At 47.3% G+C, this 16,588-nt stretch overlaps 1 protein-coding gene across 1 annotated transcript; it reads right to left on the bottom strand.

Moving 5' to 3' along the window:
• Positions 1 to 458: 458 nt before the first annotated feature.
• On the bottom strand, positions 459 to 8,639 carry Clec19a (C-type lectin domain containing 19A). The gene is made up of 4 exons (XM_028867908.2): positions 8,468 to 8,639; positions 5,220 to 5,313; positions 2,679 to 2,808; positions 459 to 1,494 (listed from the first exon to the last, which is right to left on the bottom strand). Exons 1-4 carry the CDS (start codon positions 8,614 to 8,616, stop codon positions 1,415 to 1,417), a joined length of 453 nt encoding a protein of 150 aa, XP_028723741.2. The 5' UTR covers positions 8,617 to 8,639; the 3' UTR covers positions 459 to 1,414.
• Between the last annotated feature and the right edge of the window lie 7,949 nt (positions 8,640 to 16,588).

Below are 16,588 nucleotides of genomic sequence, written 5' to 3'. Positions count from 1 at the left end.
AATAATATTTCATGACACGTTGTTATGGTTACCTCCAGCTGTCAACTTGACACAAACCTAGAGACACTTAGGAAGAGGGAAACTCAGCTGAAGAATTACCTTGATCAGATAGGCCTATGGCCATGTTTGTGGAGGCATCAACCGCCCCCCCCACCTTGGTTTTTTGAGATATGGTTTCTTTGTGTAGCCCTGGCTGTCCTAGAATGCTCTCTGTAGACCAGTCTGGCTTTGAACTCACAGAGATCCACCTGCCTCTGCCCCCCTAGTGCTGGGATTAAAGGCGCACACCACCACCTAGCACAGGCATTTTCTTGATTAACAATTAATGTAGGGGGGCCCAGCTCACTGCAAGAGGTGCCATCTCTAGGCTGGTGAGCCTGGGTTGTATAAGATAGCTAGCTGAGCAAGCCAGGGGAGCAAGCCCATGAGCAACATTCCTTCATGGTTTCTGCCTCAGTCTCCTGCCTTGAATTCCCTCAATGATGGACTATAAAGTGTAAGTTGAAATAAACCCTCCCCAAGTTGCTTTGGTGTCTGGTGTTTCAGTAACATGATCATTCTAGGAAGCTTAGGTTTTTAGACACAGTCTGGAACTCATAGCACTTTCTATCAAACAATGGCAGAATTTCACAGCTGCAGAAGGTGCATGAATCTAAAATATCTGCTGTATGATCCTTTATGGGAAAAGCTTGCTGGTCTCTGGGACAAGAAATTGCCTCTTTGAATCCTCTTACGTGTGTTGGATGCAGCCCACTCTACTGGCAAGAAAACTTGGGGAGTTGAACCCCATCACTGGCATTAATAGGTAGTAACAACTCCCACACACTGAACTCCTCTGACACATCGGGCCCTTTGAAGCTGACACTCTTTAGGTATTTATAACATATTTCTTTTTCGTTCACTGTACAGATCAAGGTTCTCACAAGAGAAGTAACCTGTCTGAGGTCATATATTAAGGGGTGCAGTTTAGAACTGAATCCAATTTTTCTGCTTCCATGGACACTTTGCAATTAAACCTGACTCTTCTGAACAGAACCAAAGCTCACACCCTCCAGCCAACAGTTGATTTTCATTACCCAGATCCCCACAGAGGGTCTTAACTCCCATTCCACTCTGCCTCAGTGATGCACACCACATCAGGGCTAACCAGTCAACCTGTGTCTAAGTGACCACTTCAAGCATGAACTGGAGACCTGACCAGGATGGCAACATTCAGTTCAATCTAGGATGCTGGAACCTGTGTGAGTTGATCTGCTATCTCTTGGCCACTGAATAATTAAGATCAGCTTGTTGAGAATCTCTGCCTGGAGGACTTCCCTTCTATGCGTGTTTACATTTGCTTAGTGTCAGCTTTGGTCTAGACACCGCTGCAGGACATCTTGATGCTGAGTTCATGCCAGGGGACAGGAGTGCATCAGTGAATGCTCAGAGATGGGATCTTGCAGACAAAGGGGAACTTCCTGTAGCAGGTGTTATCATTCCAGGACCTCAGTGCTGTGAACAGAAGAAGCAGAGAGTCTGGGTGAAGAACCATCGACTGCAGTAAAAGTCACTACATCACTGCTCTGGAGTTAAAGTTCTCTTTCTCCAGCAGGCCTCACTTGCTGATGCTTGCAGAGACAGCTCTCTGATCTTTGTCTCTCATCAAGCTGGGTTTGACCTGCCGCTGGTCTGGGGAGGGTAAACTTCACCCAGAGACTGCCCCAGCTCTGCCTGCGGGACTGCAGGATGGCCCCCAGGATAAGTCACTTTTTTTTTTTTTTTTTTTTTTAGCCTCCCACCACTCCTCGGAAGGAGAAGGAATAGAGAAGAGCAGCGAGATACTTGGATCTGGGATTCTGTGCATGTTTCAAACCTAGCTTCATTTCTTGCCTGCTTTGTGACCTTGAAGAAATTGCTCAGCTTCCTGGAGCCAGATTCACCTTGGACTCCAGAGTTGATAGAGCATGGAACGTGCGTTCAGACAATGGCTGACACTTTGAGGAACCCATGTCCTACCACTGTGTTCTGCTAGATGTACCTCAATTACCTCAGCAGCCTTTTACATAGGGGTGAATATTAAGCTCATTTCCCAGGAGAGGAAACAGACTCTGGGAGAGGGTGAATTACTCCCTGTGAGGACACAGCTACAAAGCAGCAGGGCTGGAATTTAAACCCAGGTGTGCGCTCTTCAGTGCCCACACTTCCATGCTTCTCCAACCCCAACTGTGTTCTAACATTCACAAGTACCAGCCTGGGATCAGGGCTTGGACTTTGGTTCCCTGGTGAGCTGACCCAGGAGCCGAACGCTCAGTGCAAAACCTTTTTAAAAAGGGATATAGGCTGCATGTGCACATCAAAGAACTTAACGAAAGCTCTGCTGCCCACTCCAACTCTCTAATGCCTTTTCATCCATTTAGAGCCGGAATGTCAACAAACCACTAAAGATCACTTAAAGTACTTCTATCCTAGACAGTATCCTATCCCCAGGGAATCTGGCTGCTCTCCAACGTGCTGAAAATAGGACGTCCTCTTAAACCTCATTGTGTCCCCATGGTGCCTCTCCATGCTCTTTGATGCCCCCCCCATGTCTCATGGTGACCCCATTTCTCATTGTATCCCCATCCTTCAGGGTGCTTCCGCATCCCTCATGGTGCCTCTCTAGCAGCTCTGAGAGAGTTCAGGTCCCGGGTACCCACCGCTGCTGGGCCGGTACCACATCTGCACACAGTCTTCTTCTGGGTCTGTATGGATGCCATCACCAGGCTGGCTCCTGTCCCAGTAACTGTAGTCGTAAGGAGAGCCATCTGTCCATTCAAACTGTCCTTCCTGGGGTCCATTCAGAGGCAAGGAAGTAGAGAGGAAGGCCAAATATTGGGTCAGCTCCCATATAGGAACAGCATTATAGTACTTCATGCCTGTCACCTTGCATCAAAGCCCTCACTTGTAATTTGTACTATGGTGGAATATTCCTATACACTGTGTGAAAATATGTCACTATGATTGGTTTAATAAAGAAGCTGACTGGTCAATAGCTGAACAGGATTAAAGTTAGGTGGGAGAGTCAAACTGAGAATGCTGGGAAGGAGAAGGGCGGAGTCTGGAGTCCCAAGCAGACACAGAGAGAAGCAAAATGAGCATGTCATACTGAAAAAAGGTACAAAGCCATGTGGTAAAGTGTAGATAAGAAATATGGGTTAATTTAAATATAAGAGCTAACTAGCAACAAGCCTGAGCTATTGGCCAGCATTTATAATTAATATTAAGTCTCCGTGTTGGTAACTGGTGGATGGGAAAGAAACACCCACCTACATACTATGGCTGTCAGCACTGCTCTTCCCAGATGCCTTGTTTGACCCTTATCATGTGACCTTTACTTACTTTGTCCTCACTGCTCTGTACTACAGGCAACTTCATCTTCAGAAAACTGGCACATGGATGAGTTGGCCCAGATTCATTAGTGTTGGTACTCAAACCCACATGGACCTAACTCCAGTATCCAACACGTAAGCACTGTCCTTTCTCAGCCAGTGATATTTACTCTTCCTCACTTTCTTTTATTCAAAAGTCTGTGTTTTTCTTTCCTGGTCTGGAACTATGCTGCCCTGCTAGACATCTGATTGGTGCTGCAGCAGGTGTGCAAGCCAACTGTGGAAAGAATGACACCAGAGGCCATGGGAGCAGGAGTCACGCCTCTTTTTGTCATTTTTCTGGTCTTTAGAAAAGTACCTCTTGAGGCATGAATGATCTGAAGTCCTTTCTGTGCAGTGAAATAGCAGGGAGGGGGCAGGTGGAGCTCAAGGTTTCCTGGCTAGTGGCCTTCCTTGCTCTGTGACCTAGGCACATTACTCAACCTCTCTGAGCCTCCGTTTCCCATCAATACAGCAGAGTGAATATCCCAGAGAGGTTTGGGGGTTGAGTGGCTTTCAAAGTATGAGAATGGCGACATGGAGCCTGGTGGACAATGCCTGGCCCCAAGAAGAAAAGGAGAAAAGGCCTTTTGTCTTGTTTGTTAGGGCTATTAAGCCTTATACTATACATTCCTTTTCCTCCTTTCTTCTTTTTCTTTTTCTTCCTTCCTTTCTTCCTTCCTTCCTTCCTTCCTTCCTTCCTTCCTTCCTTCCTTCCTTCCTTCCTTTCTTTCTTTCTTTCTTTCTTTCTTTCTTTCTTTCTTTCTTTCTTGAGACAGGGTTTCTCTGTGTAGCCTTGGCTGTCCTGGAACTCACTTTGTAGACCAGGCTGGCCTCATAGAGACCTGTCTGCCTCTGTCTCCCAAGTGCTGGGGATAAAGGTGTGCGCCACTATTGCCCAGCCTATAATGTACCTTCTTTAGATTGTGATTTAATGTAGATTTAAACTAATTTTATTTATTTATTTATATTGGTTAGGATGATTTTAATTTAAAGAACTCCCAAGTCTCTGGGAAATACTCTAGAATACAGTTAAAACTGAGCAAGTGTTAGTTGTACACTTAGCTGGCACCCAGTGGTTCCTTCAGCAGAAATTTCCACACAATTCCACTCCGCCTTTAGAAGTCCTTACTAAAAGGAGGGCACTGGGACAGAGGTAAGGGACTGGTATGACAGCTAGTCTAATTTTAACGCTGCTGCTTTAAATGGCAATATTCATTTTTATTACAGGTTCATTTAGTCATTATTTTTATGGTGCTGAGGATGGAACCTGGGGCCTCTTGTGTGCTCCATCACTGTATCTCAAGTTTGTATTACAAGTTTTTCCTAGCTTTTTTTTTCTTTATTTGTTTGAGGTTCTAGGGATTGAACCTAGGGCTGAGATAAGAAGCCCGAGTTCAGGGCCTTCCACAGTAAAGAATGAGCGCAGGGTGAGCCCAGCCAATCAAAAGACACTTCACCTCAAAAGGAACAGTAAAGTGAGCTGGGGATGCAGCTCACTGATGGAGTGCTCACTCATCTACTGTGTGCTGAGCCCTGGGTTCAGTGATGCTGAAGTGGGGAAAGACCCTCATATATCTAACCACATTTTTGTTTTAGAGAATCCAAGTCAAAACAAAGGCTTCCTCTGATGATCCTATATGTTCTGGTCACACCTACTCCCACAGCTAACAGAGGCACGTCATTGTCACACCCACTTCCATGGCTAACTGGGGCAGGTTGGTATTTATGTGCTGAGTGTGTAACTGTGACCTGGCATTGTTAAAAGAAAGTGGAGCCTTGGCTGGAGTTCCTCCACAGGATCTGACAGCTGTGGCTTCCTCACCTCACCTGCCTGTGGTCATGAAGCCCTGTCCAGATGTCAGCTGGGATGTCAGGAGCACAGCTGTTCACCAGGTCATACACAAAGACGTTCTCCTCCCAGCTGTGGATATAAGAAGCACAGCAGTAGTTACCACCTCCACTTTCCATAGGATGGAATCTAAAGCAAGCTTGTTAAGTCTTCTGGACTAAGGAAAAAGAGGACAGGCTATAACTCTGCTTTCCTTTTCTGTTCTCTTAAGATTTCAGTTTGTGTATGTGTGTGCCTGAGTATGTGTGCACATGTGTGTATGGGTATGCACATGTGTGTATTTGTGCAGCAGCCAGAGTGAGTCTTCCTCTACCACTCTCTCTGTCTGAGTGATATTCCTCTGAGACAGTCTATCCATGAACCTCTTTGCTGAAAGCCACAAGAATATGTTATAGAGATTAGGCTGTATATAATAAAGTTATACCTAGAAGGGTCAAGAAATTCTTCTAGAGGAAAGTCAAATATCAAGGAATATTTGATGATATTCTGCTTTTAATATATCAACTGTCTTCTGCTATGAATTCCTTGTGGGCTCATATACTACTAGGCTTTAATTGGCAAACAGTATAAGTTTCTCAGACCTTTCAGACTGCTGAACTAGGTAACACCCCTACAGAGCCTAGGAGACAGGCAGGTATGCAGATGCATAGCTTTGTGCAAATGAAGCTCAGACCATCCCTTTCCATCAGGCCTAATGGCATTGCAGAGCTATTGACTCAGGACAAAAGGTTTTTTTTTTTTTTTTTTTTTTTTTTGCATAATTAGGTGCAGTGAAGGCTGGTGCAGAATTCCTGGTCAGAGCAGAGTCATGTGGCCAGAGAAGGGAGAAAAGGCAGAGTTTTTGGACTAGTAGGGATTGGGGCAGATCAGAAGAGGGGGAAGGAAAGGTGGGAGATGAAGGAACAGAGGACAAGATGGGATCAAAAGCGTAAGAGCTTAGTTAGGGCTATGAGAGGACAGGAAAAGAGAGGAACTGAATGTCAGAACAGAACTGAAGCTATGTAGATAGAATTTTATCTTAGAGAAATAAAGCAGATGGACAAAAGAGCCTGGTGTTCTTAGAGTCTTTTCTCTTAGAATACTCCCATGCTGGCCATAGCATCTTCCCCAGGACCCTGGGAGGAATCTTCTCAGGGCAGGTCCCTGGGAAAATTCTGATACTTCTTAGCTAGGCTGGAAGCCAGAAAGCCCCGGCAATCATCTTGTCATCCTTGGAACTGGGGCTATATAGACATTTGCTAGGGCACCTGGCATGTTATGTAGACATTGGGATCTGAACTCTGGTCTTCACAGTTGTGGAGAGAATGCTCTTAGCAATGGAGCCATCTCTCTAATCCCTCCATTATTCTTAATTTGGTCAACCTTATATGGCCATCCATGCCAGCTCAGAGAAAGAAAGACTCAGCACAATACTACTACTTCAAAAATACTGCAAATGATGTGGGTCATACTGAAGATAAAAAGAACAATGGAAGGGCTACACATTGTATTGTGCATGCTGAACGACTTAATGAGATTTCCAATACCTGCTTTTGTTCTCTCTCCAAGAACCACTGTGCACTGCCAATCCTTACATGGCTTCTTTCCTAATCTCTTCTCACATAGCATCACTAAAATATTTCCTGTCTGTCTGTCTCTCTTTTTTTTTTTCTGGGAAATTCAGCTATAAGCTTGAACTTGCTTACTCCACTCAGTGTCTTTTTGGAGGAGTCCTAGCCTTGACTTCAAAAGCCTATCAACAAAGAAACCAGTGAGGGACACTGGTGTTTGCTCATTGTCTAAAACAATGAAGAAATAGAGATGAATGGATGGAAGGACAGAGAGATGGGTGGATGAATGGAAGTAGGAATGTATAAATGAATGGATAAAGGAAAGGATGGATGATGAACGGATAGAAAAATAGAAGAATATAGGGAAGGAAGGATGTATAGATGGATATAGCAAAACAGATTCACAGAGGCTACAAGTACCCACTTATGTTAGGAGTGTGCTCCATGTTGTACAGCCATGAGTTCATTTTATCCTCATAGCACACTGGAGTTGAAGCAGACTTGGCTGGTGTCTGCACCAAAAGCCGTTCCCACAAGATGATTTCGTCTTACTACTGTAATATTATAGCCTAGGAAGGCACATCTCTTTCCCCAGTTCTCTTTGAAGGTAACATTGCCAAAGGACCCAGCTCGAACACCTAACTGAAAGGCACGGCTTTCAGGGGGAGTCTGGGAAGCATTTTTCCTTCTGGTCGAAAGAAGAAAATGTGTGGAGAAGGCTCCGGTCTCTGCTCTGCCCTTCCTGTTTGGAAACTTTCCTGAGGAAAGTCAAGGTAACTGCTCACCCAAAGAGTGGTTCACCCAGTGCTTTGATATCAGCGAGCCCAGAAAAAGCCATCAGCTGAAATCAGGAGGGCAGAGGAAGGATGTGGGGGCAAACAGACAGATGGCAGCACAGGTCACTCAGTTGTTCACACGACCAGATGGACAGATGGCCTGACAAGTGGTTCCCACCATGGGTAAGAGGTGAACTTCAGTGCATCAGGGAAGTCATAGTGCTCTAGTTCTGGACTGAAGGCCTATCTGCTCCCATGGGCATGTTCCAAGTGCACTTTGAAAGGGCTGCCATTTTGTGGGCGCGTCCACCATGGAGTGTGTCTCACCTGGAGTAGAGGTCCGAGGAGGTGGCCATGCTTTCCACCTTGTTGAGGAAAGGACTCTCTTGTTTCTGCTTCGTTGCTAACTCCAGGGAGCTAACCTGCAAGCTTCCAGGCAACTCTGCCTCTACCTACCACCTCACATAAGGAGTGATGGATACAGATGTATATCAGGTATCTGCTTCTCCCGCCCCTACCATCCGGGTTCTGAGGGTCAAACTACGGTAGTCAGGCTGGCACAGCTGGTGCTTTTACCTACCAAGCCATCTTCCCGGCCCACCTATCCCCATTCCACACGTGTTTGTTAGGTCAGCTGTGTCACCGGATCAAGAGCTCTGATGCCCTGCAGTGTATGGCACAAAACTGGCAATTATAAAGATGATTCTCCCAGCATGCTCTTTGCTACCACTGCTGAGTTATTTGCCCTCTATTTCACCCAGGGTAACTTCAATGAGAAATTGTGCTGGGTAAAAAGCAGCTTCCATGACCTGAGCCAGAAACCAGTTGGAGACATCAGTCTCCAGTCCTTTCCCCCAGGGGCACTTGGCTAGGCCACAGAGGCCCGAGCAGTCCACTCACCTGTGAATGGAGGCCAGCTTGGCAGATTTCCTACCCACAGTGAACTGAGAGCAGTGCAGGTCAGCCTCCGCCCAGGTCCTGTTGATGGGGAAGAATCTGTAGCAGTGACCTTTGAACTCTGTCCAGAACAGGGGGCACATCAATGACATCTGGGGTCCCTCCGACAGGGCTGGGGATAGACAGAAAATAAAGTGGGAGGAAGATTGGTGAGGCTCGTGTTGTCTCTATGCCTTATTACACATTTTTAAGAGTAAAACACATCCACTATGATTAACACAGTTCTGTGCCTGAAATCAAAAAATACATGCACACCCCGGGGCTACATAGAGAGACCCTGTCTCAAACAAACTAACCAACCAAAAAAAGAGATTTATTTGAATTATTTATGCATTATGTATGTGTGTATGCTGTGTGTGTGCAGGTGCCACATGTGTGATGGTACCTCCTGAGCCAGAAGGGGGCGCTGGCTCCCCAGGTGCTGTAGTGGTTGTGAGCCACCATGGTTGGGTGACGGACAGAACCTGGGTTTTCCCTTAAGTGCTGAGCCTCTTCTGCGGCCCCTATTGAGATTGTTTTAAATGGCTCTTGAATAACCCCTAAGTGGCCTCCCTAGAGTTTAATGACTGCCTTATATTTGGATAATTAGATTTCTTTCTTTCTTTCTTTCTTTCTTTCTTTCTTTCTTTCTTTCTTTCTTTCTTTCTCTCTCTCTCTCTCTTTCCTTCCTTCCTTCCTTCCTTCCTTCCTTCCTTCCTTCCTTCCTTCCTTCCTTCCTTCCTTCCTTCTTTCCTTCTTTCTTTTTTAAATAAAAGCCTATTATATATAATACTAAGACAAGTTTCATGCAACAAACTGTCAGTGTTTCTGGTGGTTTTCTGAGGAGAGACTTGGATGGCTTTGATACAATTTCTAAACTGCCTCCTGAAATCAATTTCCCCTCTCACTGTCATGGCTGAGGGGACCTATCTCACTCTGCCCTTGCTAGTTCTGACTGCCATCATTGCCTTGGGAATCTTTGCAAATTTTAGAAGCAAGAAATGACACCTTGTTTCAATTTGCAATTCCAGGCTATCTGTCAAATGTGTGCATTTACTGACAAGCTAGAACCAAGACTTTATATCTTTTGCCCATCACATTGCTGGGGTCAGGATAGGTTGTTAATTGTGAGAGGCAGCACATTGAAAACAATAACAGGATTATGGTGTTTGAGACTATAAATTTCTCTCAAGTCTTGGCTTCTCTTGAAACTTCTTGGGGGTGTTGTTCTTGGAAATAGAAGGTGGCTATTGGGAGAGGCAGATGATTGAGAACCTTTCATTCACTAGGTTGGGAGACCCACGCAGTGAGCAGTGGTCCCTGGACACCTACATACTGGCCACTTTTGTGTCTGACCTGCTGTGACTCATAGGCACATTCTCTTCTTCCTCAGATGTCCAACTGGCAGACACCTGGAGCTTCTTTTGTAACCACTCAGAGGCACAGAGTCTGCCTTCAAATCACTGCCGTATCTGACTGACTCTGAGAATCCTAACATAGGGAATAGGGGCTGGGGAGGTGGATCAGTGGGTGAAGTATGTGCTGTGCGACCATGAGAACCTGAGTTCATATCCCCAGCAGCCACAGAAGAAGCTAACATGGTGATGCATGCCTGTAATCCCAGTGCTGGAGGTTTGGGGGCACGTGTAGAGACAGGCAGATCCTTGGGGCTTGCTCGCCAGCCAGTCTAACTGAATAGGTGAAGCTTCACGGTTAGTGAGGGACCCTGTCTCAAAAAGGACCTGGCATTGTGGCACATACCTTTAATCACAACACTCAGGAGGCAGAGGCAGATGAATCTCTATGAGTTCAAAGCTGGTCTGGTCTACATAGGGAGTTCCAAGCCAGTCAGGGCTACATAGGAAAGAAATCCTGACCCCCACCCCTTCCCCCCAAAAAGGAAAGCAGAAAGTGGAGAATAACATCTCTCTTTTCACACACATTCATAGAGAAGCACCATTCATAGAACATTTATTTATTTATTTATTTATTTATTTATTTATTTATTTATTTATTTATTTATTTATTTGTGCGTGCACGTAGGTGCACATCCATATGGGGGGCAGAGGACAACTTCAGGTGCCATCCTCGGGAACGCCAGCCACTTCCTTTGAGATAGTGTCTCATTGGTCTGAATCTTGCCAATCAGGCTGGGCTAGTTGGCCAGTGAGCTCTAGGGATGCCCCTGTCTCTGCCTCCCCAGCACTGGGGTTACAAGTACAGCTACTACACCTGTTTGTTTGCTTAAATGGGGTCTCTCGGGGGATCGAACTCAGATCCTCATGCTTTCAATGGAATCATTTCTAGCCTGAGCTATCTCTCTAGCCCCCATGGAGCATTTATGATGTGAAAATAGACAGAGAGAAAGTGAGACTTCAATAAGATCAGCATGGCAAGAAAGTGTTAGCGACCTCCGGATCACAAAGACTTCCTTTACAGCATCACATACCACCTCCTCATGGGACATAAGCAGGCTGAGGTTGGCTCATGGCAGGTCCCCGGAGTTCATGCCTTCTGCTTTCATCCAGGTTGACTCATCTACCATTCTCAAATGCCTAATCAGACCTTTGTGGGTATTCTCTTGCCTTGACTCTGGCTAATTCCTGCTTCTCTTCTAGTCTCACCCACAAGGTGGCTTTGGGTACTGTCTTAGTCAGGGTTTCTGCTGCTGTGATGGAACTCCATGACAAAAAGCAATTGGGGAGGAAAGGCTTTCATTGGCTCACACTTCTACATCGCTGTTCATCACCAAAGGAAGTCAGGACAAGAACTCAAACAGGGCAGGATCCTGGAGGCAGGAGCTGATGCAGAGGCCATGGAGGGGTGCTGCTAACTGGCTTGCTCCTTGTGGCTTGCTCAGTTTGCTTTCTTATAGAACCCAGGACCACTAACCTAGGCATGGTATCACCCCCAATGGGCTGGGCCCTCCTCCCTCAATCACTAATTAAAATAATGCCTTTCAGTCAGATCTTATGGAGGTATCTTCTTAGTTGAGGTTTCCTCCTTTCAGATAACTCTAGTTTGTGTATCAAGTTGACATAAGACCATCCGGTACAGGTACCATCAGATGGGAATCTCTGGTAAGTGCTTATGCACCCCGACTCCCACCTACTCCCAGGATTCTTGTCCATGTCGCCCCTGTTTGGTCAGTAGCTACTGCGACCACTCATCTTCTCCCAGAATCTTGGCACACAGAGGGTGCATGGGACTTAGATTTAAGCATTTTATTTTATTTTTAATTATGGGGTGGTTACATGCATGTGAGTGCAGAGCCCTTGGTGGCCAGAAAAAGGTATTGGATCCCCTAGAGCTGGAGTTACAGGCAGTTGCGAGTCACCTGATGTGTGTGCTGAGGTGGGAACTGAACTGGGGTCCTCTGAAGGGCCCTAATCTTAGCTTCTGTACCATCCCTCTAGTCCAGGTTCCGAGTGAACACAAGCAATAGGGATGTAATGTAAGCCTGTAAGCAGGAAGATGAAGCCTGTAGAAGGAACTTCCTTCTCCTGCCCCTCCCCTCCTCCTTCCCCTCTCCCCTCTCCTCCCCCTTTCCCTTCCCCTCCCCTCCCCTCCTCCATCCCCTCCCCTGCCCTCTCCTCTTCCCCTCCTCCTTTTCCTTCTCTCCTCTGCTCTCTACCTTTATCTTCTCCTTTCCTTCATTCTGCCTGCCATTCTCTCTTTCTCCCCTTTCTTCCTGCCTTGGACAGAGCTTGGCAAAGAGTAATTAATAATTAACTAAGTGAAGGGTGACTGGGTGGGAAGAGGAGGAGGTAAAAGCCCCTGGTCTCAAAACCTTCTTCCCAAGGTGGAAAATACTTCGGAAACTACTCTGCGCCTTCCCAATCTGGTCCCTTTGAGGTTTTTTCCCCCACTAAGGAAAAAGGAATTTCTGCATGCCTGGGTTGAAGTAAACCAGAAAATGGGACTGTGGTGGGTCACTGCCCAATTCCTTTCCTCCCGTCCAGGCAAGCAAAATCCTTTAATTGGAGGGTTGGGAGGCACAAGAGTGAACTCCCAGATGTCCGGTGTTTCCCTTCTCCTTGCCTCTGAGGGCTTAGGAGCTGGGGTTGGAAGGGTTTTCATCAACTGGACTGCTAACTAGCCTTTGCTAGCCTGTCTGTCTTTATGGGCACGCCGTTGGGTTTGCATATTGACCTTCAGAAAATGGTGGTAAAGCAATAACCAGAACCAACCTTTGCTGACCACGTGCTGTGTGCCAGGCACTGTGCTAAGTGCTTTGAACGGACTGTTAATTTAATCTTCACATCCTTCCAGGAGGCACTGTAATCACTACTACTTTACAAAGAAACTCAGAACACACCGAGGTTGACTCCCTTGTCAAAGGTCACAGAATTGCTCAGAGGTAGCCTCTGGAGCCTGAGATTTATTTTTTTAAGAGAGAGAGCACAGAAATAATGATGCCATTAATATTTAACTTGTGGACGTGAGTCTTGCAGGCAAAATTGGAAACTTGTTATTTGTTTGTCCCTTTGAGAAAAAGAATTAATGGCTCTCTGATCCCTGCCAGAAAGGACCTCACAAGTAGTTAGGACAGCGCAGCACAAGGGGCGCCCAGACGGGTGATGGATGGCAAGGGCTGTCCCTGAAGTATCTAAACACAGCACACAAGCCAGACTTGAAGATCTGAGGGGCTTCCTGGAAAAGGTGATGAATCGGCAGAGACCTGGAGATGCTAGAGTCAGTGTTCCCGGCAAGGGGACACAGCCCAGGCAGGGGCACGGCCCAGGCAGGGGGCACGGCCCAGGGAGAAGATGGAGTATGTGGGGGGACAGGGAATGGTTCAACAGAATCTGAGAAGGAATCCAAGATGAGGCTGGAGGGAGCTATGGGGGATAGAGGGAGAGAGTCAGACAGGAGGTGCAGGGCAGGAGGAGGAGGCTTGTTGCTCAGGAAACGGAGAAGCCAAACTGCATGGTCTTTTTCTCAATTAGCAGCAGCCAAGGCCTCCCAGCTGGGGGTGTGGGGGGAGTCAAAGCTTTTGGGAGCTGAGCTTGTTCTGGGAGGAAAACACATCCGTGGAATCCAGCTCTCCCACTTTGAAAGAATAAATTGTCACCTTCCTACTCACTCTGGCTGTGAGCTCCCTTGGCCCCCCTCCAGCCGCCCACAGATGCAACACTCTGCTCTCTGCTGCCTCCTGCAGATGCACTCACTGCTCTGAGATCTCCGCCACCTCCTGCCCAGAGCAGCCTCGGGACCAGATAAGGAGAGGAGGTGGGGAGCCCCCCCCCCCAGGCCACCATTCCCCATTCCCATTCCCATTCCCCATTCCCACAGTGGCCCCCGATACACCTAGAAGCTAAAGGGAAGCAAGTGTCTTCCAGACTCGAGCAAGGTTGAGGGCTGGACCACCGTTATCATCCTCCGGTTGCCTGTCTGGTCTCAAGGCTTGGCGGCACTCCAGAGCCTTGCTCTGCCTTTTCCTCTCTGGGATACTCTGGAGGCCTCAGAGGGGAGGAAAAAGCCCCAAAACCATTGCTTAGATGGATCCCAACAGCACCACTCACTGGGTGTTTAAGGTTTGATTCCTGGAGGGCAGCCCAGCAGCGATATTAGACAAGGATTGGAGAGGCTGCCACCTGCTCCTGGCAGTTGGGTTTGTAACTCTCTGAAACTCCTAAGCACTTTAGTGCTGCTGGGAGACGTGTTCATGCTCATGGTCCCGTAGCTCATTGGCAGAATAAGTATAGTTGGCCTTCACACCTACAGGCTCTGGTCCATGACTTGAACCAATAGTGGAGAGAAAGCATCTGGGAGGCACTGCACCTGGGCTGAACACAGACTTCTGGGTGCTGGGAATCCTGCCTGGGAATTTGCATGTGCTAGACAAACACTCTACCCAGGCCCCGGCTTTTGGTGTTTTGAGATAGGGTCTCACTCTGTAGCTGAGTCTGGCCCTGGATTTAAGATTCTCCTGTCTAAGATTCCTAAGTGCCATAACTGGGGGTTACACAGTTTTTCTTTCCCGTCATCCTTCTCTACACAATGCACCCCAGAACACAGGAAATGGGCATTGGTAAGATGCAGCCACTGCACCCTTCTACAGCAGGGACCCAGCATCTGAGGATTTTGGCATCCATGGGAATTCTGGAACCAATCCCCTGCAGATGGCTGAGGGACCACAGTATGTCAGACACCAAGTTTAACCAAGATTTAATTAAAGACATCAGCATTTACTGAGTTCCTATATGTTCCTAAGTGTGTGACCTCAGGCTGTTCCCACATGGTATTAGTTATCGAATGCTAAGGAGTGCTCCAAAGTATGTGTAGGGTGTCCTGTGACTACAGAGGGGGAGCAGGAACAGCCAGAATGTCTGAGGCACGCTCCAGGATTGGATCTACTCTAGGAGGCAGGACATCCAGTTGCTTGGGCTTCTGTGCCCTATCGGAGAAGCTTGGACTCTGGCACCAGATGACCCGGGTTGAAAACAGCTCCCTGGGCCTCAGTTTTCATCTGCAAAATGTGCATGGGTGAGTCTGGGGAGGTGGCTCAGTGGGTCAAGTGCCAGCTGTGTGAGCATGAGGACCAGAGCTATTCAGATCCCCAGTACCCATGTAAACAGACACAGTGATGTGACTTTGATCTCATTGCTGGGGAGTTAGAGACAGGCAGGTCCCTGAAACTCATTAGCCAACTAGCCTAGCTGAATCAGTGAACTTCAGGATAGTGAGAGACCCTGCCTCCAAAGATAAAGGCAGAGCGCAACCGAGGAAAACACCAAATGTCAATCTCTGGTCTCTACACAACATTCGATGCGCTCATGTGCGCACACACATGGACACACACGATGGGCTTGGCTGAGTACTTATTTCCCTGAGAAGATGACTAGGCAGAGTGAGCATCCTAATAAACTTCAAGCATTACCACAGCAGAAGTGGTCTGGGCCCCAGAACCTTCCCACAGTCAAGAATGCAATGCTGTATTTCTGGAGGGTGGGGAGAAGGTTGAGCAGCTTGACTGATCCCCAATCTGTACCCAGAGGCCCTGCAGAGGCAGGTGTTGAGTTTCAAATCACTTTGCCCTGGTGTCACATGGAAAGCTCTGGGTTCAGGAGCTTGGGGAAGGAACCAGCAATGGCTGAAGAATTCTAATAGCAATTATCTTTCTTACTGCTATTAGGTGCTGGTTCAAAGTACTTCACTTGCTGGAATCCACAGAAACAATGAGATCAAAGGTAATTTCAGAGGAAAGGCTTGGGGGAAAGTCTAGTTTGGCTAGGTCCTCCAGGCATGTATGAAGGATATTTTCTCCAAGAAAATCCAGGACCGATGCTGAGCGGATCTGTGCATAGATCGGCATGCTTGGGGAATGGATAATGAAAGGCAGGAGCCATGGGAGAATGGCTGATGGGTGCCCTGTACTGCTTTGTACAGCATAGCTAGGGGGTATCCAGAAGAGAAAGAAATCAAGGTCATTCAACACAAGAGGACTTTGGGGTGCGTATCCACCCTCAAGGTCTGCAAGGAACCACAGGGCCCCTACTAAGTCCACGCTAGTCAACCAGCAGCGCATTCTCTCATGCTTGTGTGTCACAGTCTCTCTGGGCTGATATCATTTTCCTAGAGTCCTCGTCTGCTGGGTGGGGATCTGGGGAACGCAGTAAGTGCTGTGTGAGCAGTGATGGTCCTGGTCAGCAGTCTGCAGCCTCAGTTTCCCTGCTGCAGTAAGGAAGCGTCGGGTGGTCAGAGGTCTCCAAGATTGCCGGGTCTCAAGTGATCCTGGTTCACCTTGTCTAAAAGTGGGTGGCACATGGGGACAGATGTGTTGTCTGGAAGTTTCCATCTCTGATGAATCCTATTTGTAACAATGAAACTCTCCTGCGTGTGACATTGTAACACCAACTACCACAATGACAGGGGTGTTGAAAGAAAAATGCTGGTTTTTTTTTCCAAATGCTTGTCATGCGGTCAGCACCTTATGTGCACTGTTGCTTCATTATTATCCTCACACATGTGTGTGTGCGCTCATGTGTGTGTGTGTGTGTGTGTGTGTGTGTGTGTGTGTGTGTACATATGTGCAGTTAAGCATGTGTGTAGTGGATATGTTCTTGTGTGGGTGCAAAGTGG

The sequence above is a fragment of the Peromyscus leucopus genome, chromosome 1, assembly GCF_004664715.2.
Source record: "Peromyscus leucopus breed LL Stock chromosome 1, UCI_PerLeu_2.1, whole genome shotgun sequence".
Lineage (NCBI taxonomy): Eukaryota > Metazoa > Chordata > Mammalia > Rodentia > Cricetidae > Peromyscus > Peromyscus leucopus.
Note: the sequence above shows the minus strand (reverse complement) of the source record. Positions and strands in the feature narration are given on the sequence as shown.

Excerpts from the sequence above, each read along its gene's own strand:
- Clec19a (XM_028867908.2), bottom strand. The coding sequence starts at position 8,616 with ATGTCATTGATGTGCCCCCTGTTCTGGACAGAGTTCAAAGGTCACTGC. Across the intron at positions 5,314-8,467 it reads AAGCTGGCCTCCATTCACAG|CTGGGAGGAGAACGTCTTTG; the intron begins GTGAGTGGACTG and ends TTATATCCACAG. Across the intron at positions 2,809-5,219 it reads GGCTTCATGACCACAGGCAG|GAAGGACAGTTTGAATGGAC; the intron begins GTGAGGTGAGGA and ends AATGGACCCCAG.